The sequence below is a fragment of the Abramis brama genome (assembly GCF_963993115.1).
Source record: "Abramis brama genome assembly, chromosome: 24".
In the NCBI taxonomy this organism is placed as follows: Eukaryota; Metazoa; Chordata; class Actinopteri; order Cypriniformes; family Leuciscidae; genus Abramis; species Abramis brama.
Window position 1 is genome coordinate 24,282,526 of NC_139986.1, and position 20,196 is coordinate 24,302,721.

Here is a 20,196-nt window from a genome sequence, read left to right on the forward strand (position 1 = left end):
ATAACTCGATAACCCAAGATGTCTCTCTTAAAGGGATAGTTCACCCAAAAATCATTTACTCATGTTGTTCTGAACTTTCTTTCTTCTGTTGAACACGTTTTTGTCCATACAATGAAAGTCAAGATGTTTTGCAAAATATTTTCATGTTTCACAGAAGAACTAAAGTCACTACTGATGAAATTCTTAAATGATTTTGGGCGAACAATCCCTTTAAGATAAGATATTTTGTAAAGTTGTAAAGATGATGCTAATGATTTTAACTGGTCAAATTACATGAAATGCATTCCTATAATTAGATTACTCTGAGAGATCGTATTACTTAGAGACCAAGCCACATCCGAATGGCTCAAGGTTTTCCAATGAACTTTAAACTGTGCGCATGTGTACAGGCAACAAAAATATCTGTAAGACTGAGAATTAAATTTTATTAAATCTACAGCACTGGACACAGTTTCACAGGTCATGCGATATGCAGTTCATAGAATTAAATTAATGTCAATAATGTTCATTTCAACATTAACAACACCGATAACATTAGAACATAAAAACTACAAACATTTCAACATTGATAAGATTAGCTAGTCAAACACATTGCATTTCATTCTCTGGAATTCCCTTCAAAAGAAACTGTAAACGTCATCACTTCGTCGGCGTACTTGTTCGTGTCCAATTAAATTTGGTGTTCAGCTATGTTAGACTTGAGGAAATAAAAATCAAATCAAAGGGGGCAGTTAAAGACAGTTAATATTTTCAGTAAAGAAGAACATTCCATGAAAATTGAGGACGTCCGTTTTTGTGGTACAGTTTGTGTGCCGAGAGTTACATTTAACAATACGTTAAAAATAAAAAAATAAAAAAACCTGGCACCACAACCTAAAGGACAAATAAAAACTCGACAAAAAAAAGAGCTGGCTTTTATCATTCATTTGACAGTGTTTGCCACTGACATCAAGTACCTAAAATGTCCTGAAAACAAAAAAACAATAAGGCACCATCCAAGAAAATAATGAAATAAAATAAAAAAGAACCTTTTTGTCCAGAGTTAAGAAAGCACAAAACAAAAAAGCACATTAAAACTGTAATCCACTTGGTACAAAAAGTATAAAAAAATAAAATAAAAACAAGCTACATCATCCTTGAAGTGTTGTTTGATGAAAAGTTCTGCTTTTGCCGTCTTCCACGATTATTCTTAGGACATTTCCTGTGAAAAACAAAAACAAAATGATATTACACACACACGCATACACCAATGAAAATCATATAAATAGAGTGTTAAACTGAGAATTATTTGGGGTAAATAGAACATTCAATATTAAGAATTTTTATCTACCAAACGCTATTGTATTCCCTTGTTTGTTTCTTCCAGCACTCACCTGGTAATACACATGACCACTGCCACAATAATGGCGATCTGCACGGCTCCGATGATAGCAGCTATAAGCACATAATGAAGTTTCTGGCCACTGGGTACCACATACAGGATGTTAAAGTCGGCGATCTCCTCGCACTGTGTCCCCGTGTAACCCGAATCACACCTGTGGAAATACAAGAAACCATCGGAAACTCATTTGTCATTTTTTAAATGAACACCTGATAGGATGTACACAGTTCTGTGCAAGCAAACACCAGACGCTCACCGGCAGGAGGCGATGCCGTAATTAAATTCACACTGGCCATGGACGCAGAAGTTGGCGTAGTCGTCTGTGCAGGGAACGGGCATCCAGCCGTATCCTTTTCCATCACCGGCTTTTGCTGGATCTAAAATAGAGCAATCTACTTTTACTTCTCTATTGCTGAAAGTAGCACATTTAACTCCCAGATTTAGCTTTGTTTAAACTCAATTATACAGAACTATATAGTTGAGCAGTGCGATTTATGAAGGGTATGTGACAGTTTTTTACTTTGCGGCACAGTTAAAAAGCTACATTATTACAAACAGCCATGATTCTAGATTAAAGGCAACACAATGAACATGCATTTAACATTACAAGTCCAAAATTCACAGTAAAGCTTTTGCAGTGAGTTTTTATGAAGTGAATTTTGATCAACTGAACTGACTTGAAATAGGTTGACTACATAACTGCAATAACAACATGAATCTGATCGTTTTTGGTCAACGTGAGCTCAAAATCAGTCTTATTGGGAACAACTCACAGGTTTAGCATTTAAAGGTTTGGAGTTAGAATGCTTTTTTTTTTCAGCAAGGATGCATTAAATTGATCAAAAGTGACAGTAAAGACATTATTAATGTTACAAAAGATAAATAAATGCTGTTCTTTTCAAAGAATCATGAAAAAAGCTCCTGAAATGAAGCAGCACAACTGTTTTCAACATATATAATAATAAGAAATGCAGCAAATCAGAATGATTTCTGAAGGATCAAGTGACACTGAAGACTGGAGTAATGATGCTGAAAATTCAGCTTTGATCACTGGAATAAATTACATTTTAAGACATATTCAAACAGAAAACAGTTATTTAAAATGGTAATGTTTCACAATATTGGTGTGTTACTGTATTTTTGATCAAATAAATGCAGCCTTGATGAGCATATAATATATATTAATATACAATAATACCCCTCCAACCACGTCATATAGAGACACATTTCACTATCCAATCAATACAAAACAGATAAAGACGTTTTTTTTTTCATTAGATATTCTTCACAATGAAATATTTCACATTATGGAAGTAAAATTGTGAACACCATTTTAAAGTGACATTAGAGATGAAGATTACAGATGCACTGACCAGTAAATTCTGGCTTGTAGGGAAGTCCAGCTTCAGTTTTCTTAGTTTTGTCTTTATCTGAGTGATGAAAAAACAAACACGGATTGGATCTGGTAGACAAACTATCATTCAAAATTTCACATAAAGCAAATAAAGTAACTATGGATAAAATAGTGAGTTATCTGAGACTATGTGTCTTTATGTATCAGTGGTGTTACTGTGACGGGCTCTGACCTGGGCATCTCCCTAAATGTTTCACATCGATCTGTTCCTGCTTCATACAGGACGCCTCTCGCACCAGGCAGGGGTTGTGGTAGGAGTTTCCGTCTGTGCCACACACTGGATTCTCATTGTGTCCACTGCAGTCGATTTTACACGAACAGCTGCAACAACAGGCGAGTCTCATTTGTGCTATGAATTATTCAAAGGCATAAACAAACGTTTTGCTGGTACAAAAAGCACTTCACCAGTAACAAATGCTTTTGATAAAGCACTGAATGTCGTCTATCAGGGTTATTTTCATTAACTAAAACCATTAAAACCATTTTCATTAATTGAAATCAAATAAATTTTACCTGAAAAAAACAAAATGTCAGCTAGTTGCCAAGGCAACAAGTTTTAACTAATGAAAACTAAAATGTAGAAAAAAAAAAGAAGACATATTTATAAAAAGCAATTAAAAAACACAAAAAATTCTAAATCTTTAACTAAACAAAAAAATATAATACAAAATGTTAACAAAAACTATAATAGCTATGTTTACATACACCTATTTGTATGTGCATCATTTTGGGATATCGCATACAAAACGCTGAATGGAAACGCTGAATGCGCATAAATTATAAAAATGCTTTGAAGTGCTCAGTTGAAGTGGATAAATTGTTTATCAGATAAGAAGATGTGCGTAACCTACGATGGAAACACATTTATCGAATAAATCCCTCGATTCGCAAGGAAGAATGGATGAATGATGTCGGTAACCAAACAGTTGATGTTCCCCATTGACTTCCATAGTAGGAAAAAAAAATACTATGGGGTTCATCAAAATGTTTGGTTACCAACATTCTCTAAAACATCTTATTTTGTGTTCAGCAGAAGAAAGAAACTCATACAGTTTTGAAACAACTTTTGACAGAATTTTCATTTTTAAAGATATAGCGGAGGATTTTTTACTTCCAGGTGGATCACCTATACTATTGGTCCTCCTAATTGTCAATCATTCTGGTGAATCAATCAAACTTATTCAAAAAGTGGAGAGGGCGGGTCTTATCTAAAATTCGGAAAGATCCTCCACTATACCTTTAAGTGAACGATTCCTTTAAATGTGCAACTTTTAATGGAAACATGATATTAAATAACACGGATACCAATATGTTTTGATGCCTGTTAAATCTAGTCTCTAATAAGATCACTCAGAGCTGCAGTTGTGCTCTATTGATCAGTTGTAAATCTCACACACTATATTGGCCACACTGTATCAATCCTGAAACGCGCTTAGACGTATCCTGTGTGTAATCGTCTCCCCCTGCTGGTTCATGAAATGAAACTCTTAATTAGCTGTAAGGGTTTGAGAGCTGACACAGGAATATTTCTTTCCCTGGGCTCCCTGAATCTCATGTGGCTCCTGGAGTTAGTCCATACCGTTCATTAGCGCTTGGCATGAAAATGCAAAAGTAAAACGAACCAGGCAGAAAAACTTTTGATACAAAAAAAGTACTGCAATGCTTCCGTCTCATGGGAGCGATGTTATTTCCTCGGCTTTGATAGAGCTGAAGTCTTTCCAACATTCATGCTTTTATATTATACACAATGGCAGTTGTTTTCAATTGTAAACTTCATACATTCATTACTTTAAAGTGCTGGCATGAAGTAGCATAGGACTCTTTAATTACCAACTCCTGGGTACTCTGCTAAATTTGTCCAGACAACATAAGCAGAAATCAGAGAGAAATGAATCAGTACGTACGAGTCCTCGTCCTCTGCGTCCTCGTCACATTCAGCGCCGTACTTGCAGTTGCTGCATTTTGTGACTTTCTTGCCTGAATCTGTGCCTGATCCCTCATATTCTGTAAGAGTGATAACACAAATTAAATTACATTTAAAAACAAAACAAAACAAACCTTACATTATAGCTAACTTTAGAAGAGATACTGTGAAACGGTTCGGAATATCTGTTGTTGCCTTGTTTGCATTATATATTATTCCTGTACTGTACTTTAAAGATGTAACTGCTTTTAAACCGTTTCCCCCCTATTTGTCCTTCACAGCAGAATTATTATCATTAACTAAAACTATCAAAAACATTTCTGTGAATTGAAATAAAATAAAATAAAATATAAATATTCGTTGAAAAACTTAAACTAAATGAAAATTAGAAATGGCAATAAACTGAAATAAGCTGAATCACTACAATTGTTAACTGGACATAAATAAAAACTATTACCAAAATAAAAATAAATTAAACCTAATTATCAATATTAAAAAAAACTAATAAAATGACAAAAGCACATAACAAAATGACTAATAAATAAAATTAACATGAAAGCCATATATATATATATATAGAGAGAGAGAGAGAGAGAGAGAGAGAGAGAGAATATATATATATATACAGTGCAATGCATAAGTGAATACACCCATGCTAAAGTTGACTAAAAAGAGGAATAAAAAATCATATTTTGGAAATTGAACTTAATGCCTTAATTTAAAAAATTAGGAAAAATCCAACCTTTTAGGACACCAATTTTCTTTGTGAATGAATAATGTATCGTAAATAAATAAATGTTCTTCCTTAAAATACATGGTGCATAAGTGTGTACACCCCTATGTTAAATTCCCATAGAGGCAGGCAGATTTTTATTTTTAAGTATTTTTTTAAAATTAATTTTTAGGATACTATGCATCCTGATAAAGTTCCCTTGGCCTTTGGAATTAAAATAGCCCCACATCATCACATAGCCTTCACCATACCTAGAGATTGGCATGGGGTACTTTCCATAAGATCATCTCTCAATGCAAATCAAACTAGCTTTTAGGCTAACTGAAATAAAATCATGCCAATCTCTAGGTATGGTGAAGGCTATGTGATGATGTGGGGCTATTTTAATTCCAAAGGCCAAGGGAACTTTATCAGGATGCATAGTATCCTAAAAATTAATTTTAAAAAAATACTTAAAAATAAAAATCTGCCTGCCTCTATGGGAATTTAACATAGGGGTGTACTCACTTACGCACCATGTATTTTAAGGAAGAACATTTATTTATTTACGATACATTATTCATTCACAAAGAAAATTGGTGTCCTTAAAGGTTGGATTTTTCCTAATTTTTTAAATTAAGGCATTAAGTTCAATTTCCAAAATATGATTTTTTATTCCTCTTTTTAGTCAACTTTAGCATGGGTGTATTCACTTATGCATTGCACTGTATATACATACATACATATACATATAGAGGCTATATATATATATATACATATTCAAAATATAAATAAAACTAAAATAACACTGAAAATATGAAAATTGTTTTTATATGCTAGGTATGATGATAACTGCATGATTGTAGAAAGTGAAATTGCACAAAGAAAGTTCTGAAGTTCTTAGTAAAACGTTCAAAGTAGAAATCCCCTGATTTTAACACTATTTATATATTTACTTTATATTTATATAAAATTATATTTTTATTGTTTAAAAAAATATTATTATATAATATATTATTATTATTATTATTATTATTATAAATACAGATTTTTATTTTATTTTATATTCATATACACTATAAAAGTCTGTAGGGGACAAGCTCAAATAGAGAAATTCTGGCAACTGAAAATGAGGAACAAGACTATTATAATCTACACTTTAAAGAATTTTTGTTTTTTTAAGTAAAAGACTGATTAAAAATACTCAGCGACATAACATGCATTTCAGAAGTGGCCACTGAGCGAGAACACACTCAACAGCACTTGAGCGGTGTTCCTGCAGCGCTCTGTAATTTACAGTAATGACAGCTCTGCAGCGGCCCGAACACACAAGCCTTCATCTTTAAACCGAGCACAGCGCGGGGTCACTCTTTTATCACACAACTGGCAACTCCAGCATGAGGAGGATAAAAATAACCGCAGATGGCATGTTTTGGATGATCTACAGAGTTCGAGTGCTGGGAGGTGACCCATTTCTGACATCATTTGAAGTCTGGAGGTCAAAATCCTAGAAATGACCAGGTTTCAATTTCCTTGATATTACTTGGGGGTCAAAAAATATATATATTAAGAAATGAAAACAAACCTCCATCTCCAGATCCTGAGCTGCTATCTGGAACAAAAAAAACCAAAACAAATTGGGAGAACTTATTATAACTATATATACATCATAAAACATTTGCCATGTGAAGAGTTCACACAGTGTGAGCAGGAGCGTATTATCACGGTCCTTGTATAATGCATTATTAACACGCATATCAAATTATTATGAGCCATGGCATGTAATTTGTGGATGAAAAGAAATCATGAGATTAATTAGAGCTAAAAATAAAGGTTGTCATGTATCAAATCACACTGCTCATTAGAGTCTGTAATATAAGCCTCTTCATATAAACAGGGTGTTAAAATAGAATTTCTGTTCATTTGGACTTGGCAAAGGCAGTACATCTATTGTCCCTTGAAGGCAAGTTTGTCACCAGTGGCCCGTCAGAGGCCCTCAAAAATATATTTTCTAAATAAAAACAGATCAAACGAACTTTTATTTGAATGAATATCTTGATCATTTGCATCACAGAGTATATACAAAGTAATCATATTTGCATTTACAATCAAATATATAAAAATTTATTTTATACAATTAATTCACAAAATGAAATTCGTGTCAAAAATTAAGGAAAATGTCACTGAAGATGACAGACATGTATGGAAGCTTGTTTCCATATTTAAAAGATCACTTCAAAATTGGTCTTATTGGGAACAAAAAAAAACATTTAAAAGGTTGTGGTCAGTGTGCTTTTTTTCCAGCAAGGACGCATTCAATTGATCAAAAGTGACAGTAAAGACAATTCTGACTTTTTTCTTTTTTCAATTTTGAGAAAAAAAGTCAGAATACTTTCTTTTTTTTTCAGCGGCGGAAACAAGCTTCCATAGAAAAGCTCCTGAAATTCAGAATGTTGGGACAAAAAAAAAAAGCCCCTGTACGAGTTTAAACTTAAATCCAAAATTCTCCTCTATTGCGAAAAATCAAATTGATTGGTCCTTGGATTCTAAAAAAACATATGTATATATATATATATATTTAATTTATACACCAGCCACCCAAGAAAAAAAAAAAATCCCCTCACAGACAAACACTAATTATTACAGCATCTCAAAAAAATAAAAAAGCCTGTGACTTGTGTTCTACTAAAATGAGCACAGTCAGTGTAATGTGAACTAAGGCAGAAGATGTCAGGTTTTCATTTCAGGAAGTGGAGGAGACAGTGTGGACTCACCAGGATAGCAGGGGCCCTCAGAGGCCAGAAAGATGGGTCTCTGCTGGGTACAGGCTGCTTGTTTCAGATAGCACTCGTTCTGATAGGTGTCTCCGTTCGTACCGCACACGGGGACGTAGCTCTTAGAGCACTGCGGCAAACACGATACAAGACAGGCTTCTCAGATACAACAAGACATTTGGTGCTTTTGAAGAGCTGGATGCAGTATTGAGTTGAGTTGAGCCACTTCTGATGCGATTTTTCACATTAATATGCCTTAGATGGCTCACTGATCAATGAGGGGGAAAATGAATGCAGGTAAATGCTAAACCATCGATTCAGCCTTATAATTTGAGAGATTTTCTAAAGAACAATCACATAAAAAATTCTCAAATGTTCAATGATTTTTCTCAGAGGACCAGAAGCCATTAAACCAGCAGTAAGTCCACAATAGGAGAACAATGACTATAATCATAAAAGTTTTTTAAAAAATCGATGTATCTCTAAAGGCCTGTTCACAGCAAGGACAATTACTATAACGATAGAGAGTATAGTTTAAAATAGTTCTAAATATAAAAGAATAGCAGAATCCAAAGCAGACGAATGATAAAAACAACGACAGCCAATCAGAATCCATCCTGCTTTACAGAGCTTGAGCATTTAAATCAGCAGGTGACTAAAGTTTAGATATGGTTGCTGAGCAAAGGCTTCATATGCGATTTATTCCAATCAGAATTTAGAATCGGAACGTTTTCATAAAAACAGTGTTACAAAGTAATAAATAAAAGAAGTAAAAAGTGTACCTGAAACTGGCATACGCATTTGATGTCAGCGCCATTGTTTTGGCAGATCCCGTTGTAACGACATGTGGTGGCGTCGCATACACGCAGGTCGCTCTTCTTCTCGGACAAATCTGAAGACACACAACAGACGCTGATTAAACACCAAACACTGACAAACCTGTTGGTCAATCATTTTGCAAGGTATAAAAACATTTTACTTGTAGGCATGCTTGTTTCTTTTCAACTTTCTCATAGAGCAAATAGCTGCACTTTGACATTCAGCGAAAATGCATGATTATCACATAAAGTGCAGTTCAGGTTGGAATTTCATGCTGAATATAAAGTGTAGCACTAACCTATTCTGTCTTATACTTAAAGAAAAAAATTATAAACATGTTTTTCTTTCCTTTGATTATGTTTTATCTCGCCTAGTCAAGACTGGACTGTTTCCACCACAGAATAATAATAAAAAAAAGGTAATGGCAATGTTTTTTCTCACAATTCTGCCTTTTTTCTCACAAATGTGTTCATAATTGGGAGTTGTAAACTCGGAATAGCTAGTTATAAAGTCGGAATTGTGCGATATAAACTAGACTTTAAGCAAAAAAGGATTGCTTTTTATTTCAAGATAAAAAGTCGCAAACCTTTTTTTATTGCGCGTTTATATCTCACAATTCTGACATTTTTCTCAAAATTGTGAGATGTCAACTCACAATTGAGAGTTATAAAGTCTGAATTATGGGATGTAAACTCGCAATTTCGAAAAAAAAGTTTAAAAAAAAGTTCCATAGAACTCAGGTGGCTAACAAATGTCTGTGTTTAATGAGTCTGAATGTGGTTATACTGTGTTAATGAGGGTCTAAATTAATGTTCATCCATATACCATAAACCAACCTTCTATAATGGGACCAGGAAGTTATTTTAAAGTTCTTGCACAGGAACAGCTTCATCCACCCATTATCAAAGATGTGAAACATACTGATCTGAAATCAGACTGCTGGAAGAAAGCAGCTGTAAAAAGCATGTGTCCGACAGCTGTCAACTGTCATTCATATTTCAGACCATTAGCTGTGAGTATGAAGCCTATTAACAGAAATTAAGAAAGGCCAGATCCTCCATCTGACACACAGCTGGGACTGACAAAACCTTTGAGACCGGGCTAAAGAAACAGTTCACCCAAAAATGTACTCTCCCTCATTCCAATCCTGTATGAGTTTCTTTCTTCTGTGGAACATAAAAGAATATTTTCTGAAGAATGCCTCAGACAGTGTTTGTTTGTCTATACAATGAAAGTCAATAAGGTCCAGGGTTGTTTTGGACCCCATTGACTTTCATTATTTGGCCAAAAACTTAAAATATCTTCTTTTGTGCTCCACAGAAAAAAGAAAGTCATTCAGGTTTGGAACAACATATTACCACTAAACCTGGACAACCAAACCACCTACGATAACAATATATCAAAATATATTCAGTTTTTGAAAAAATGGTTATAGTTAATAGATGTGACAACTGGTTTGTTGCGAATATTAGACTTCTCATCAATCTTTTCATTTGACTTAATTCTTAGTTTTTAAATAGCTCTCTAAAAAAAGCTCTTCAAATCGAGCTAGAATTTCATTTAAATTAAGAGCAAAGCAGGTCACTGGCCATGCAAATGAAGGGCACTGGGCAGCCATAACCCTCGTGTAAATTCAGGCAGATGAGACGAGGCGTAAGACAGCCCGTTAATGAGGAGCAGACACTTAAAGCCACTACAGACGCTTGCTGGCATGCGGCCGAGCCGCGCATGCATTTGGAAAATGGCACAAATACTGCGGCCACAGAATCCCAGCCAAGTGGTTTTGGAGAGAGAGGAAGTATTCCAGATAAAACCAATGCACAGACTTTAGACAAGTGAAGTTTGGAAGAGCAGCTTGAGAAGTTAATTAATAAGGCTGTTTAAATCAGACGAGAGGTTAATCTGTGGAGGTGTTAAAGTGCTGTGATAAATTACGTGTTGGTCTGGCACCTGTGGGAATAGAGCGATAGTGCTAATAAATTCACTGTCAAAGTGAGCTGGATTTCACAGCTTGAGTACAGTAATGCCTTTATAGTAATAAACGTAAAAGTGATTAAAGTAATGAAAGTTTCACAAGAAATATGATATAGGATACCCTGCATAGACTCAAAAGAGTAGGACAATGTGACATCGGAGATAATACCATGGTGATACTTTGATATATACCATGGTAAGGAATGAGCTTGGCAGACTAGATCTGCTACTCATGCTGACTCATGAGTGAAGGCTACTGCTAATGCACATAAATACAGTGAATAGAATACCACAGCAAAAACAACTGGATCAATTAATATACATTTCAAACATTATTAAAAACAAGTAAACAGTAAAAAAAAAAAATAAGAGCAAATAAGCCAAATAAATACATCTGAACAAAGTTCAGGTAAACTTTTTTGTCAGTGCCAACAAATTTGGCTGTTAATTTTGCTGTCCATTTCCCACTTATAAGTTCCATATAGCAGTGTAAGCAATATTTAAGGTTGTTGTGAAAAATGCTCTAAATAATCTGCTGTTTTTTTTTAGTTCAGTTTAAGTTTTCAGTGCACTACTGTAAAAAAAAAAAAAAAAAATGCACTACTGTATTCACTTTACAATGTACTATTCATGCCAGTCTATTTCACCAATACAAAACAACTTGAACTCTCTGAGATGCACAAATGACAAATACACCAACTGATAAGGCCTAACCTTCACAACAAACCTCATTCAACTAGTTCCTTAATGGGACATTCCTTAAACGTCCCTCATCTGAACTGACCCAGTTTCAAGTGTACATCTCCAAACAAATACAATGCACAGTGTGTGTGGGGCAGAGGGGAGACCCAGATCTCACACTGCGCAAAGATAATCAGAGCAGCGACAGGAATCAATGCCATTTGAAAGATAAGGACATCAGTCCATTGCCTGAAGCCAAACAGCTCATCCGCTCAAGACCAGTCGATACTCATCTCCTCAATGGGTCAATAGACCCCGCAAAGTGTCCCTTATTAAAAAGGAGGAAGCTGTGACGTTATATCTTAACTTTAGACCCTCTTTCTCATCTAAAGGACTATTTAACTGAATCCTATCCTAGTAGAAGTTCATAACATTTCACACATTAAAGATATTTTTGAAAGAAGTTCAATACAAGTATCATATAAATTTGAGTCCAAGGCTACATAAACACTGCGAGCCTTAGCGCTCAATTCCGATTTATTGCTCAGATCCGATTTTTTTTTATAGTTGTTCAAATTGTTGTTTTAATGTGACCAATATCAGATTCCAGTGTAAACAGAGCATCGTCCTGAATTGTAATACAGCACGCTATCATACAGAAGTAAACACTGAGGACATTAAAGTAAGTGATAGCATGTCTATTTATAGTGTGATCTGCTGCCGAAGCCAGCAAATTTATGCACAGGCGAAATAGAAAAACAAAGACGAGGATGTGAGTTTTTAAACACTTATGATATGAGCCCTCGTGTTTTGCTTGTATATACAGTAGAGCTGTCACTGTAATACTTATGAGTTCTGACACATCACTGTCCTTCACTGACTACCTTTAGCAACTGTCTTGATAACTTTGCATATGTGAAATCTTTGAAGTGACTCCCATGAGCACAGAATTGTGACGAATGTTGATTTAGAAGTTGCATGAATTCTGATATGACTGTTTAGACTGAGGTCGCATTGCAAAAAATCTGACCTGTATCTGATTTAGGACCACATATGGAAGAGGCCCACATCAGAATTGAAAAGATCAGACTCCATGTGGTTTGTGCCGTTCACATTGTCATGACAAAAACCTATCTGAGTCGCATTTGAGCAGAAAAATTGGATTTGGGCCGCATTTACCTGCAGTCTGAACGTAGTCTAAAGGGAGCTTTGCTGCTCTAGCCATGTTATGCAAATGCACCTTTAATGACTCTGCTAGACCAGCAAAATAAACCAGCTTGTACCAGTATGGAAATTCAAGTGTGTCTTTTCAGCAGTGGAGTCCAGCACTGTGAAAACAGACCCAGCATAAGAGCACAGCATGTAGACACAATGGGTCAACATATAACTTTACATAGAATCATAGATGGGTTTATATACACACTAAAATAAACAAAAATAAATGAAAAAATAAACTAAATGTCTCAATCTTCTTTACATTTTTTTTTAAGATAGATAATAAACTTCTACAATTATTGATCACATATGATTCACAAAACTACACATTATCAATAGTTTCTTCTTACTGACACTGATACATGATTTTACCTAGATACTCAAGTTCGGCTTGAACTCGCTTTAAGAAGAATAAAGTAACCCAATCTCTCAGAGTGTGTGTGCTCCGGGCTGTGCTTTAATTGTACAACTGTAAACTGCTGTGAGGGTCGAGAGCATTATACGGGTTTTCTCCATTCTGTAGTGCCTCTTTGCCTCCGGCATATTAGGGACACACACACACAAAAAAGACAATACATGTATTAAGAAGGAGAGAAAGACCTATAGAGGACAGGCATTGAAGACATAGGTGGGTGATGGGTATAGCTAAAGGATAGAGATGCTTAAAGGACTTCAAAGAAGCCAAATGTATATCATGACCAGTAATGATTGCTTGACAGTTGTGGTAAACATCCTAAAAAGAGAGTGGATGACTAGAGCTAATGACTACCAACCAGAATCCACTGCAGTCGAGCTGTACTGTTATAATTAGTTTGAGGTCTTTGAGATCAAACAAGTCGTGATACAGATCTCTTAGTCTAAGGCTGTGAGATCAAAGACTCAAAGGTATGAAGCCATCAGCCGTTACGGTTAAGGAGTACAACATTCGTGCGGTCTAGTGGTTAGAAGCCACCGCGGCTTTGATCTGAAACACTGTTAGCAACATTAATTTAGTTTGATAAACTTGATTCAACCTCAATTTTGCAATCAATTACCTACAGGGATACATCATCTAACATCTTTAAAATATGCACTGCAATCCCGACAAGTTAGAGTCTTGTGGTAAAGAATACCACAACTATATTAGAACCATCAGTATGACTAGAAGTAGGAACTGGTTCTTCATTGAGATCTTCTGAAGTAGATTTAGTTTAAGCATCAAAGTGATGGTATAACTACAGACGAAGAAGGAAACAAAGGACTACCAGCATGGTCAATTTGGCAGTGTCTTTGGGTGGGAGTAATTGTGGTTTATGTGGGCTGGGCCTCTTTGAAGGCACCATCTGTGACGGGCTTCCTTAAAATAATTGCCTCTTAATTATACGCCAGTGTGGAACTGACAGAATCCACAAGCGTGACATCAGAGTTAAACATTTCAGGACCAAAACACACCTTGATGGAATGACGGAAAATGTTACATGACAAAAACACTAAATTCAAGTAAATATAAAGCGAAGTGCCAAAAATATGTTAGATGAGCTCATCCAAGAAGTTTGCTTTAAAATGTTCTTTCCCATCCCAGCTTAATATACAAAGACAAATCTCAGTAGCTGACATTAGATGACATCCTACAAGCCCCAAATAGCAACACTAGCTCAAGCAATGGTGTGAGTATGAGGTGGGGCTATCTGTCAGCTCTACTAAGCATAGCACAATATTTCAGGATCTAAAACAAAAGCAACCAAGGAATTTCTAATCCCAATCTCAGTTTAATATACAAAGACAAATCTTAGTAAACCATTAGTTCACAATTTAAAAAAATTTGTTAAAGCATTCGGACCAGCCCTACATAGCAACACTGGCTCAACCAACAGCGTGAGTTTGAAGGCGGGGCTATCTGTTTGTTTGACCAATGGCAGAAGGGGAGTGTTTGGGAAACCTGATTGAAAACAATCATTCTTTCTGTGACTCCAGTGGTGCTGAAATGACACATTAAGCCTTTAAACCAGCTAAACAATTAAAAAAAAATAGATATATCTGGTAAAAATAAACATTTTCGGCTTAAATTCCACTAATCATAGCACAATATTCAGTATCTAAAACAGAAGCAAACAAGGACTTTCTAATCCCAATTCCAGCCATATAAAGACAAATCTAAGTAAACCATTAGTTTACATTTTTTAAACATTTGTTAAAGCATTCCGACCAGCCCAACATAGCAACACCAACTCAACCAATGGTGAGTTTGAAGGCGGGGCTATCTGTTTGTCTGACCAATGGCAGAAGGGGAGTGTTTGGGAAACCTGATTGAAAACAATTATTTCTGTGACACCAGTGGTGCAGAAAACCAGCTAAACAATTAAAGAAAGTTAAGTTATATCTGCTAAAATAAACATTTTCAGCTTTAATTCTACTAAGCAGCACAATATTCCGGCGTCTAAAGCAGAAGCCACTCAGGATGGACTAAAAGAGCGTGACAGCATGCAGGGTGAGCATATTGCCTTAAATGGGTTCGCAAGCGCCCGCTGCATCCACACACATGCATTATGCAAAGCTTTGCAATACCGCTTCCCTCCGGTCGACCCCCTCGCCCTGTCACGGTGGACTCCATTGATTTCAGACCTATGGGCTACGGAGAAGCTATGTGCATAAAGCATCTCCCTCACACTGGAGTGATTTAGAGGCCGTTTGTCTGCTCAATGGAAAGCCATTAAATTGACTGATGACTATAAGAGTTGGGTTTTCATATCCAGCCTTGCTTTAGAACCTAGGCATCCTTGAATACAAAACGCTGGTTGCATGTCAATTGATGTTCTCTCAGATGTGTGAGCAATGCGTGTTTCAAGAGCGCTCAGGAAATGGGTAGAAGACTACTTAAAGAAATCATTCTATGCAGCTTCAGAGCTATGAGCCAGCATGACTGTCCAGATGAGGCAAAGATTAGAGCTCTGATAAGTGGCTAAATTTAAATGGCTTATTCAAAGAACAATAGATTGGATCGAGATTAGATCGGCCTTAATGTGAACAACTAACATTTCAGTTCTCCTGCTGAAGTCAGAGATTGCGATTTCATTTTGGGTCACAGAATTACAATGGTATGTATGCACGTACATCGACATATAAATATTATATTTAATTATCATTATTTCTATATATATATATTAATAATATTAACTTATACACTTCTTTATGAAAAAACATGGGGTAAAATATGCATTAAAAGAAAGATTGAGGGTGCGTTTGCACGACAACAATGTACTAAAAACGGAAAAGTTTCTCTTTTGTGTTTTACGTGTACAGATGACAACATCGTTAAAATGTCACAACAACGTTAAAACAACAACGTCCGCGAAAACGATAAAAAACGCTGTATTCTGCTGACAGGCCACTAGTTGGCGATGTCACTTTGCACAAAGAAACACTACGCGCTCATAGACTGAACATGTAATACGTATGCGCATGATGTCACTATTTTCACAAATTCGCGTTTTTGTGGTTTACACGGAGACGATAACGGTATCGTTTTCAAAAACTTGCACTTGAAACCAGTTCCAAAAGCTTGAGTTTTCAGGCCCCCAAAATAATGTTGTCATGTAAATGAATGGCCAAAACGTATAAAAAGTTCCATTAATAGTTGAAAACTGTGTCATGTAAAGGCCCCTAAATTATGTCGCTCTAAGCATGAAGTGGTGGGCTACAGGTCTGTTCCCATCTGAAAGGTTCTAGACCAGATAAAACAATGATAAATGCAAATAACAAAAAGCAACTGATAATATAATCATACCTGGATAAGATACCAAAATAAATTGGCTTATAAAATTTGAAAGTGAATCAATTAAATCAATTAAACCATACACTAATTTGGTGCCAATTCATGTCACTTGGAACTTGCAAACTAATATAATATTTGGCCTAGTGTTTTTGTGTTAGTCTGGTTACACTTCTGCTGTTATATAACATATTTGCAAGTTTTCCTATTCCCCTCATGTCAGGTCAATAATTGAACATAGTGTTGGGCTTACGCAGATGATGATAATGTTAATATTTTTATAGAAAATTATATTTTGTTCCTTCGGTACAATAAACAATAATGCGTTGCATCACAAATGCAATGTAAAAATCAAGTTCCAGAGGCAAAACCAGTTGAAACCACTGCTCTAAATCAGGTAAACTCTTTAATTTGAGGGTGAAATAATTTGTAACTTATCATTTACTGATGAGTAAAAGCAAGAAATGAAAGCAGAGATGCAAGCACAAATATTGATTTACTGAGATCCAGGATCAAATTCTAGTAACATTATCAATACAGAAATCAAAGCTGGGGTTTTAATATAACAATTTAATGCAGCTTTTGAGGTTTGCAAAATTACCAACTTGCCCTTTAATAAAAGAAACACCATTAATGCAGCGGTCAAAAATAGGATGTCTAGTGAATTAGTGACACTAAGGAGAAGGGCATCAATAAAAGGGCTTTTTCTGGTTGTGGTCAGTACTATCCAACTGCTGAGGGCAATTCTGATGCCCCTGAGACTCGCTCCATTGTGTTCCTGCCTTTTACAAAACCAGCCCGGCGCTTATGCAGGACGGCCACTGATTAAACCACTGGTGCCTGGAGCTTTGAATCTGAAAACACTGGCGCACAATGGCCGCTATTGTCAGCTGCTTTTCCTTCTATTAATTCTAGGTGACAAAAAGGGTGTCAGGATTTAAAAAAGAAAGACAGCCAGGAAAAAAAGCCCATCTGGAGAGTTTACATTATATATAATGCCCCAAAAGACTAAGATGAGCATTATGTTAAAAGGTTACATTTTAAACAGCTACTTATTGTGATATTTTGCATGCAGTCAGTGTGTAAATGTCATCAGGTGAAAGCATACTACTAGCTGAGTCAACAGTTTGTAAAAAAGAAAAAGAAAAAAAAAAGGTCAACATAGCCTAAAAATGTGCATTAATAACCAATTATATCCATAACTATACTAACAAACAAGTGTATAAATTAGCCTTCCACCTAAAGTCACTAAATGGTGCAATTCAGCTATCATGACAAGGATTTAACTGCACTAGTCTTCACTTGGATATGGTTGGAAACATCAATTATCCAATCCAAAAACAATGAACACGTTTCTAAAGGTCTGGTAGGGCATACAAGACAATAAATAAGATCACAACACCATGCAAGGCTTTTCAAACAGGCCTTGAGCCTGAAAGCCCCCCATCGGTCACCATACGGGACAGTACAAACAGCAGGGCTCGCGTGGATTAACATGTGGCTTAAAACATTACAATTGGCTTATCATTGCCCATAGAGAAATATCCATACACACAGCTATAAAAAAGCCAAGCAGAATCTCATTTATCAAAACCAGTTTCCCTAGTTTATGAGAATTTGTGGTCACCACAGACCCCTGATGAGAGTGATGTTATAGGGTGGGGTTCACGCTTCCCTTTATATTGTCTCACCTGATCTGGTGCATCAAAAGATGGATGCCTGCCTTCAGCCCAAGCAAAGTGCAAACCCATTCAAAGAGGAGTTAATATATGCACACACATCAAAATAGCCCCATGCATCAGTTTATTTGACAGGAACACATCGGTAGTTTCATTTTAGCATCCCTACACTGCCTGCATCTCGTAAGCCTCCAGAGGCCATGCTTTGAATCTCCATCTTCAAGATGCACACAGCAAATGTGCAATATCTGCAACAAAGATACAAAGTGAGCATGCTTTTATTTCCATGCAACATATTAAATAGTGAATGCATACCTAAACAGCCTTTTCCTTTGCCGGACACACAGTCAGTGTTCTGCGGGTGGGATGACTGGACGGATCCCAGCGCTGGGCTGATGATGATGGTCAGCAGGCAGAACACAGACAGTTCTGGTCCGGTCCTCCTTATCAGTCCGGTGCCCACCGACATGATGTATCTGTATCTCCTCTTTGACCTGTTAAATAAAGGTGCAGGGGAACAAAAGAGGAGCAATATGTGGATGCTGCGGAAAATATTCCAATGTTTCCCTTTTAAAACGTGTTAGTGTCCCAGAAAGGCCGAGTGAGCCTTGTGAGCATCACTCCGGTTAAAACCAGCCTTGCATTTCGATCACAAGCACATTTGCACCGATTCGCTGTTGTGTGTGTTGCATGAGCTCGTGCGCGTCTCAATAACAGCTCGCGGATGCCTCTCGTTCTGTCTTTGTGTGCATCTCTCGCGCGTCTGTTTGGCGAGGTGTGAGAAAAGCCGACGCGTATCGACTGTTTTCCGTCCTTTAGAAAGCGTTCGCTCTTCAATCCTTTCGTTTCGGGGCAATATCGCGAATCTCCTTGCCCAAAATCCCAACAACAAAGGGTCGGCACGGATGGGTTGCAGTCACGTGACTCCTGAACCACCTCCCCCAATTCCCAGAGGAAATGCAGGACCCCTGAAAATCTGAAAGACTAGTTGGGTCGTTATTAGTATACAGTTCAGTTCATTTTCATTTTGCAATCATATGTCTCAATCAATTTGTGACTTGTGAAATTAGTTGTATTAGGCTAATATTAATTAATAGTTTCATTTTCCATTTGATACACAGCAGTGTTATCTTAGTATCATTTTTATTGAATATTTTGTATAATATTTTATTTTAATATTTTCCGTTTTCATTTTAATTTGAGCTCAAATTTAGGTAGGCTATTTTGTTGTGCTTTAGTATTTTATTTTGTATTTTTTACGATTTCTGTATTTTCTTTATGAGCAATGTTGCTTGAAATTAAATATGTTTAAGTTACTTTATTTTATTTCTGTTAATGTTTATTTTATTTAGTTTAAGTAAGTAAGGAAATGTTTTTTTAAAAGATTTTGTTTTAGTATTTTAGTAGTTTTAGTAACGATAATAACCATATTACACAGATAGATAAATACCCATCCCATTTAACCTCAGAATGTTTTATGTATTGCCATATATAACCATAGCATATACCTGTTTTTCATAATTTTGTCACTGAAATACTTTCAAATTACTATTGTTAGCCTATATATAAACTATGTTATTATTATATAATTATAAAACTATTATTATTATTATATTTTCAGTTTTTTATTATTTATTATTCCCTCCTTTCTTTATTTTTTTGGAACTTGATGTGTGGAACTTCTTTGGTCACCATGAGCTGTCACTGTACAGAAAAGAGCTGTAAAAAAGCAGGATTAACAAAATAGCTGTGCATGCTGTGCTGCAAATCAAATGTTGTAATTTGGCGACAGTCATGATGCAATAGGCAAAAGGTTTCTATAATTTGTTTTGAAATCCAGATTAATGGATTATTTTCCACAGATGCACTAAACAT

At 35.9% G+C, this 20,196-nt stretch overlaps 1 protein-coding gene across 1 annotated transcript; it reads right to left on the reverse strand.

Annotated features, from left to right (window-relative positions):
• Positions 1–405: 405 nt before the first annotated feature.
• On the reverse strand, positions 406–19,250 carry tmeff1b (transmembrane protein with EGF-like and two follistatin-like domains 1b). The gene is made up of 10 exons (XM_084103330.1): positions 18,637–19,250; positions 8,988–9,097; positions 8,206–8,335; positions 7,017–7,043; positions 4,700–4,799; positions 2,968–3,116; positions 2,755–2,811; positions 1,638–1,758; positions 1,374–1,535; positions 406–1,201 (listed from the first exon to the last, which is right to left on the reverse strand). Exons 1-10 carry the CDS (start codon positions 18,788–18,790, stop codon positions 1,126–1,128), a joined length of 1,086 nt encoding a protein of 361 aa, XP_083959456.1. The 5' UTR covers positions 18,791–19,250; the 3' UTR covers positions 406–1,125.
• Between the last annotated feature and the right edge of the window lie 946 nt (positions 19,251–20,196).

Coding starts and splice junctions, on each gene's coding strand:
- tmeff1b (XM_084103330.1), bottom strand. CDS start 18,790: ATGTCGGTGGGCACCGGACTGATAAGGAGGACCGGACCAGAACTGTCT. Junction 7,044..8,205: donor TGAGGGCCCCTGCTATCCTG/GTGAGTCCACAC, acceptor TTTTTGTTCCAG/ATAGCAGCTCAGGATCTGGA. Junction 2,812..2,967: donor ACATTTAGGGAGATGCCCAG/GTCAGAGCCCGT, acceptor TTCATCACTCAG/ATAAAGACAAAACTAAGAAA.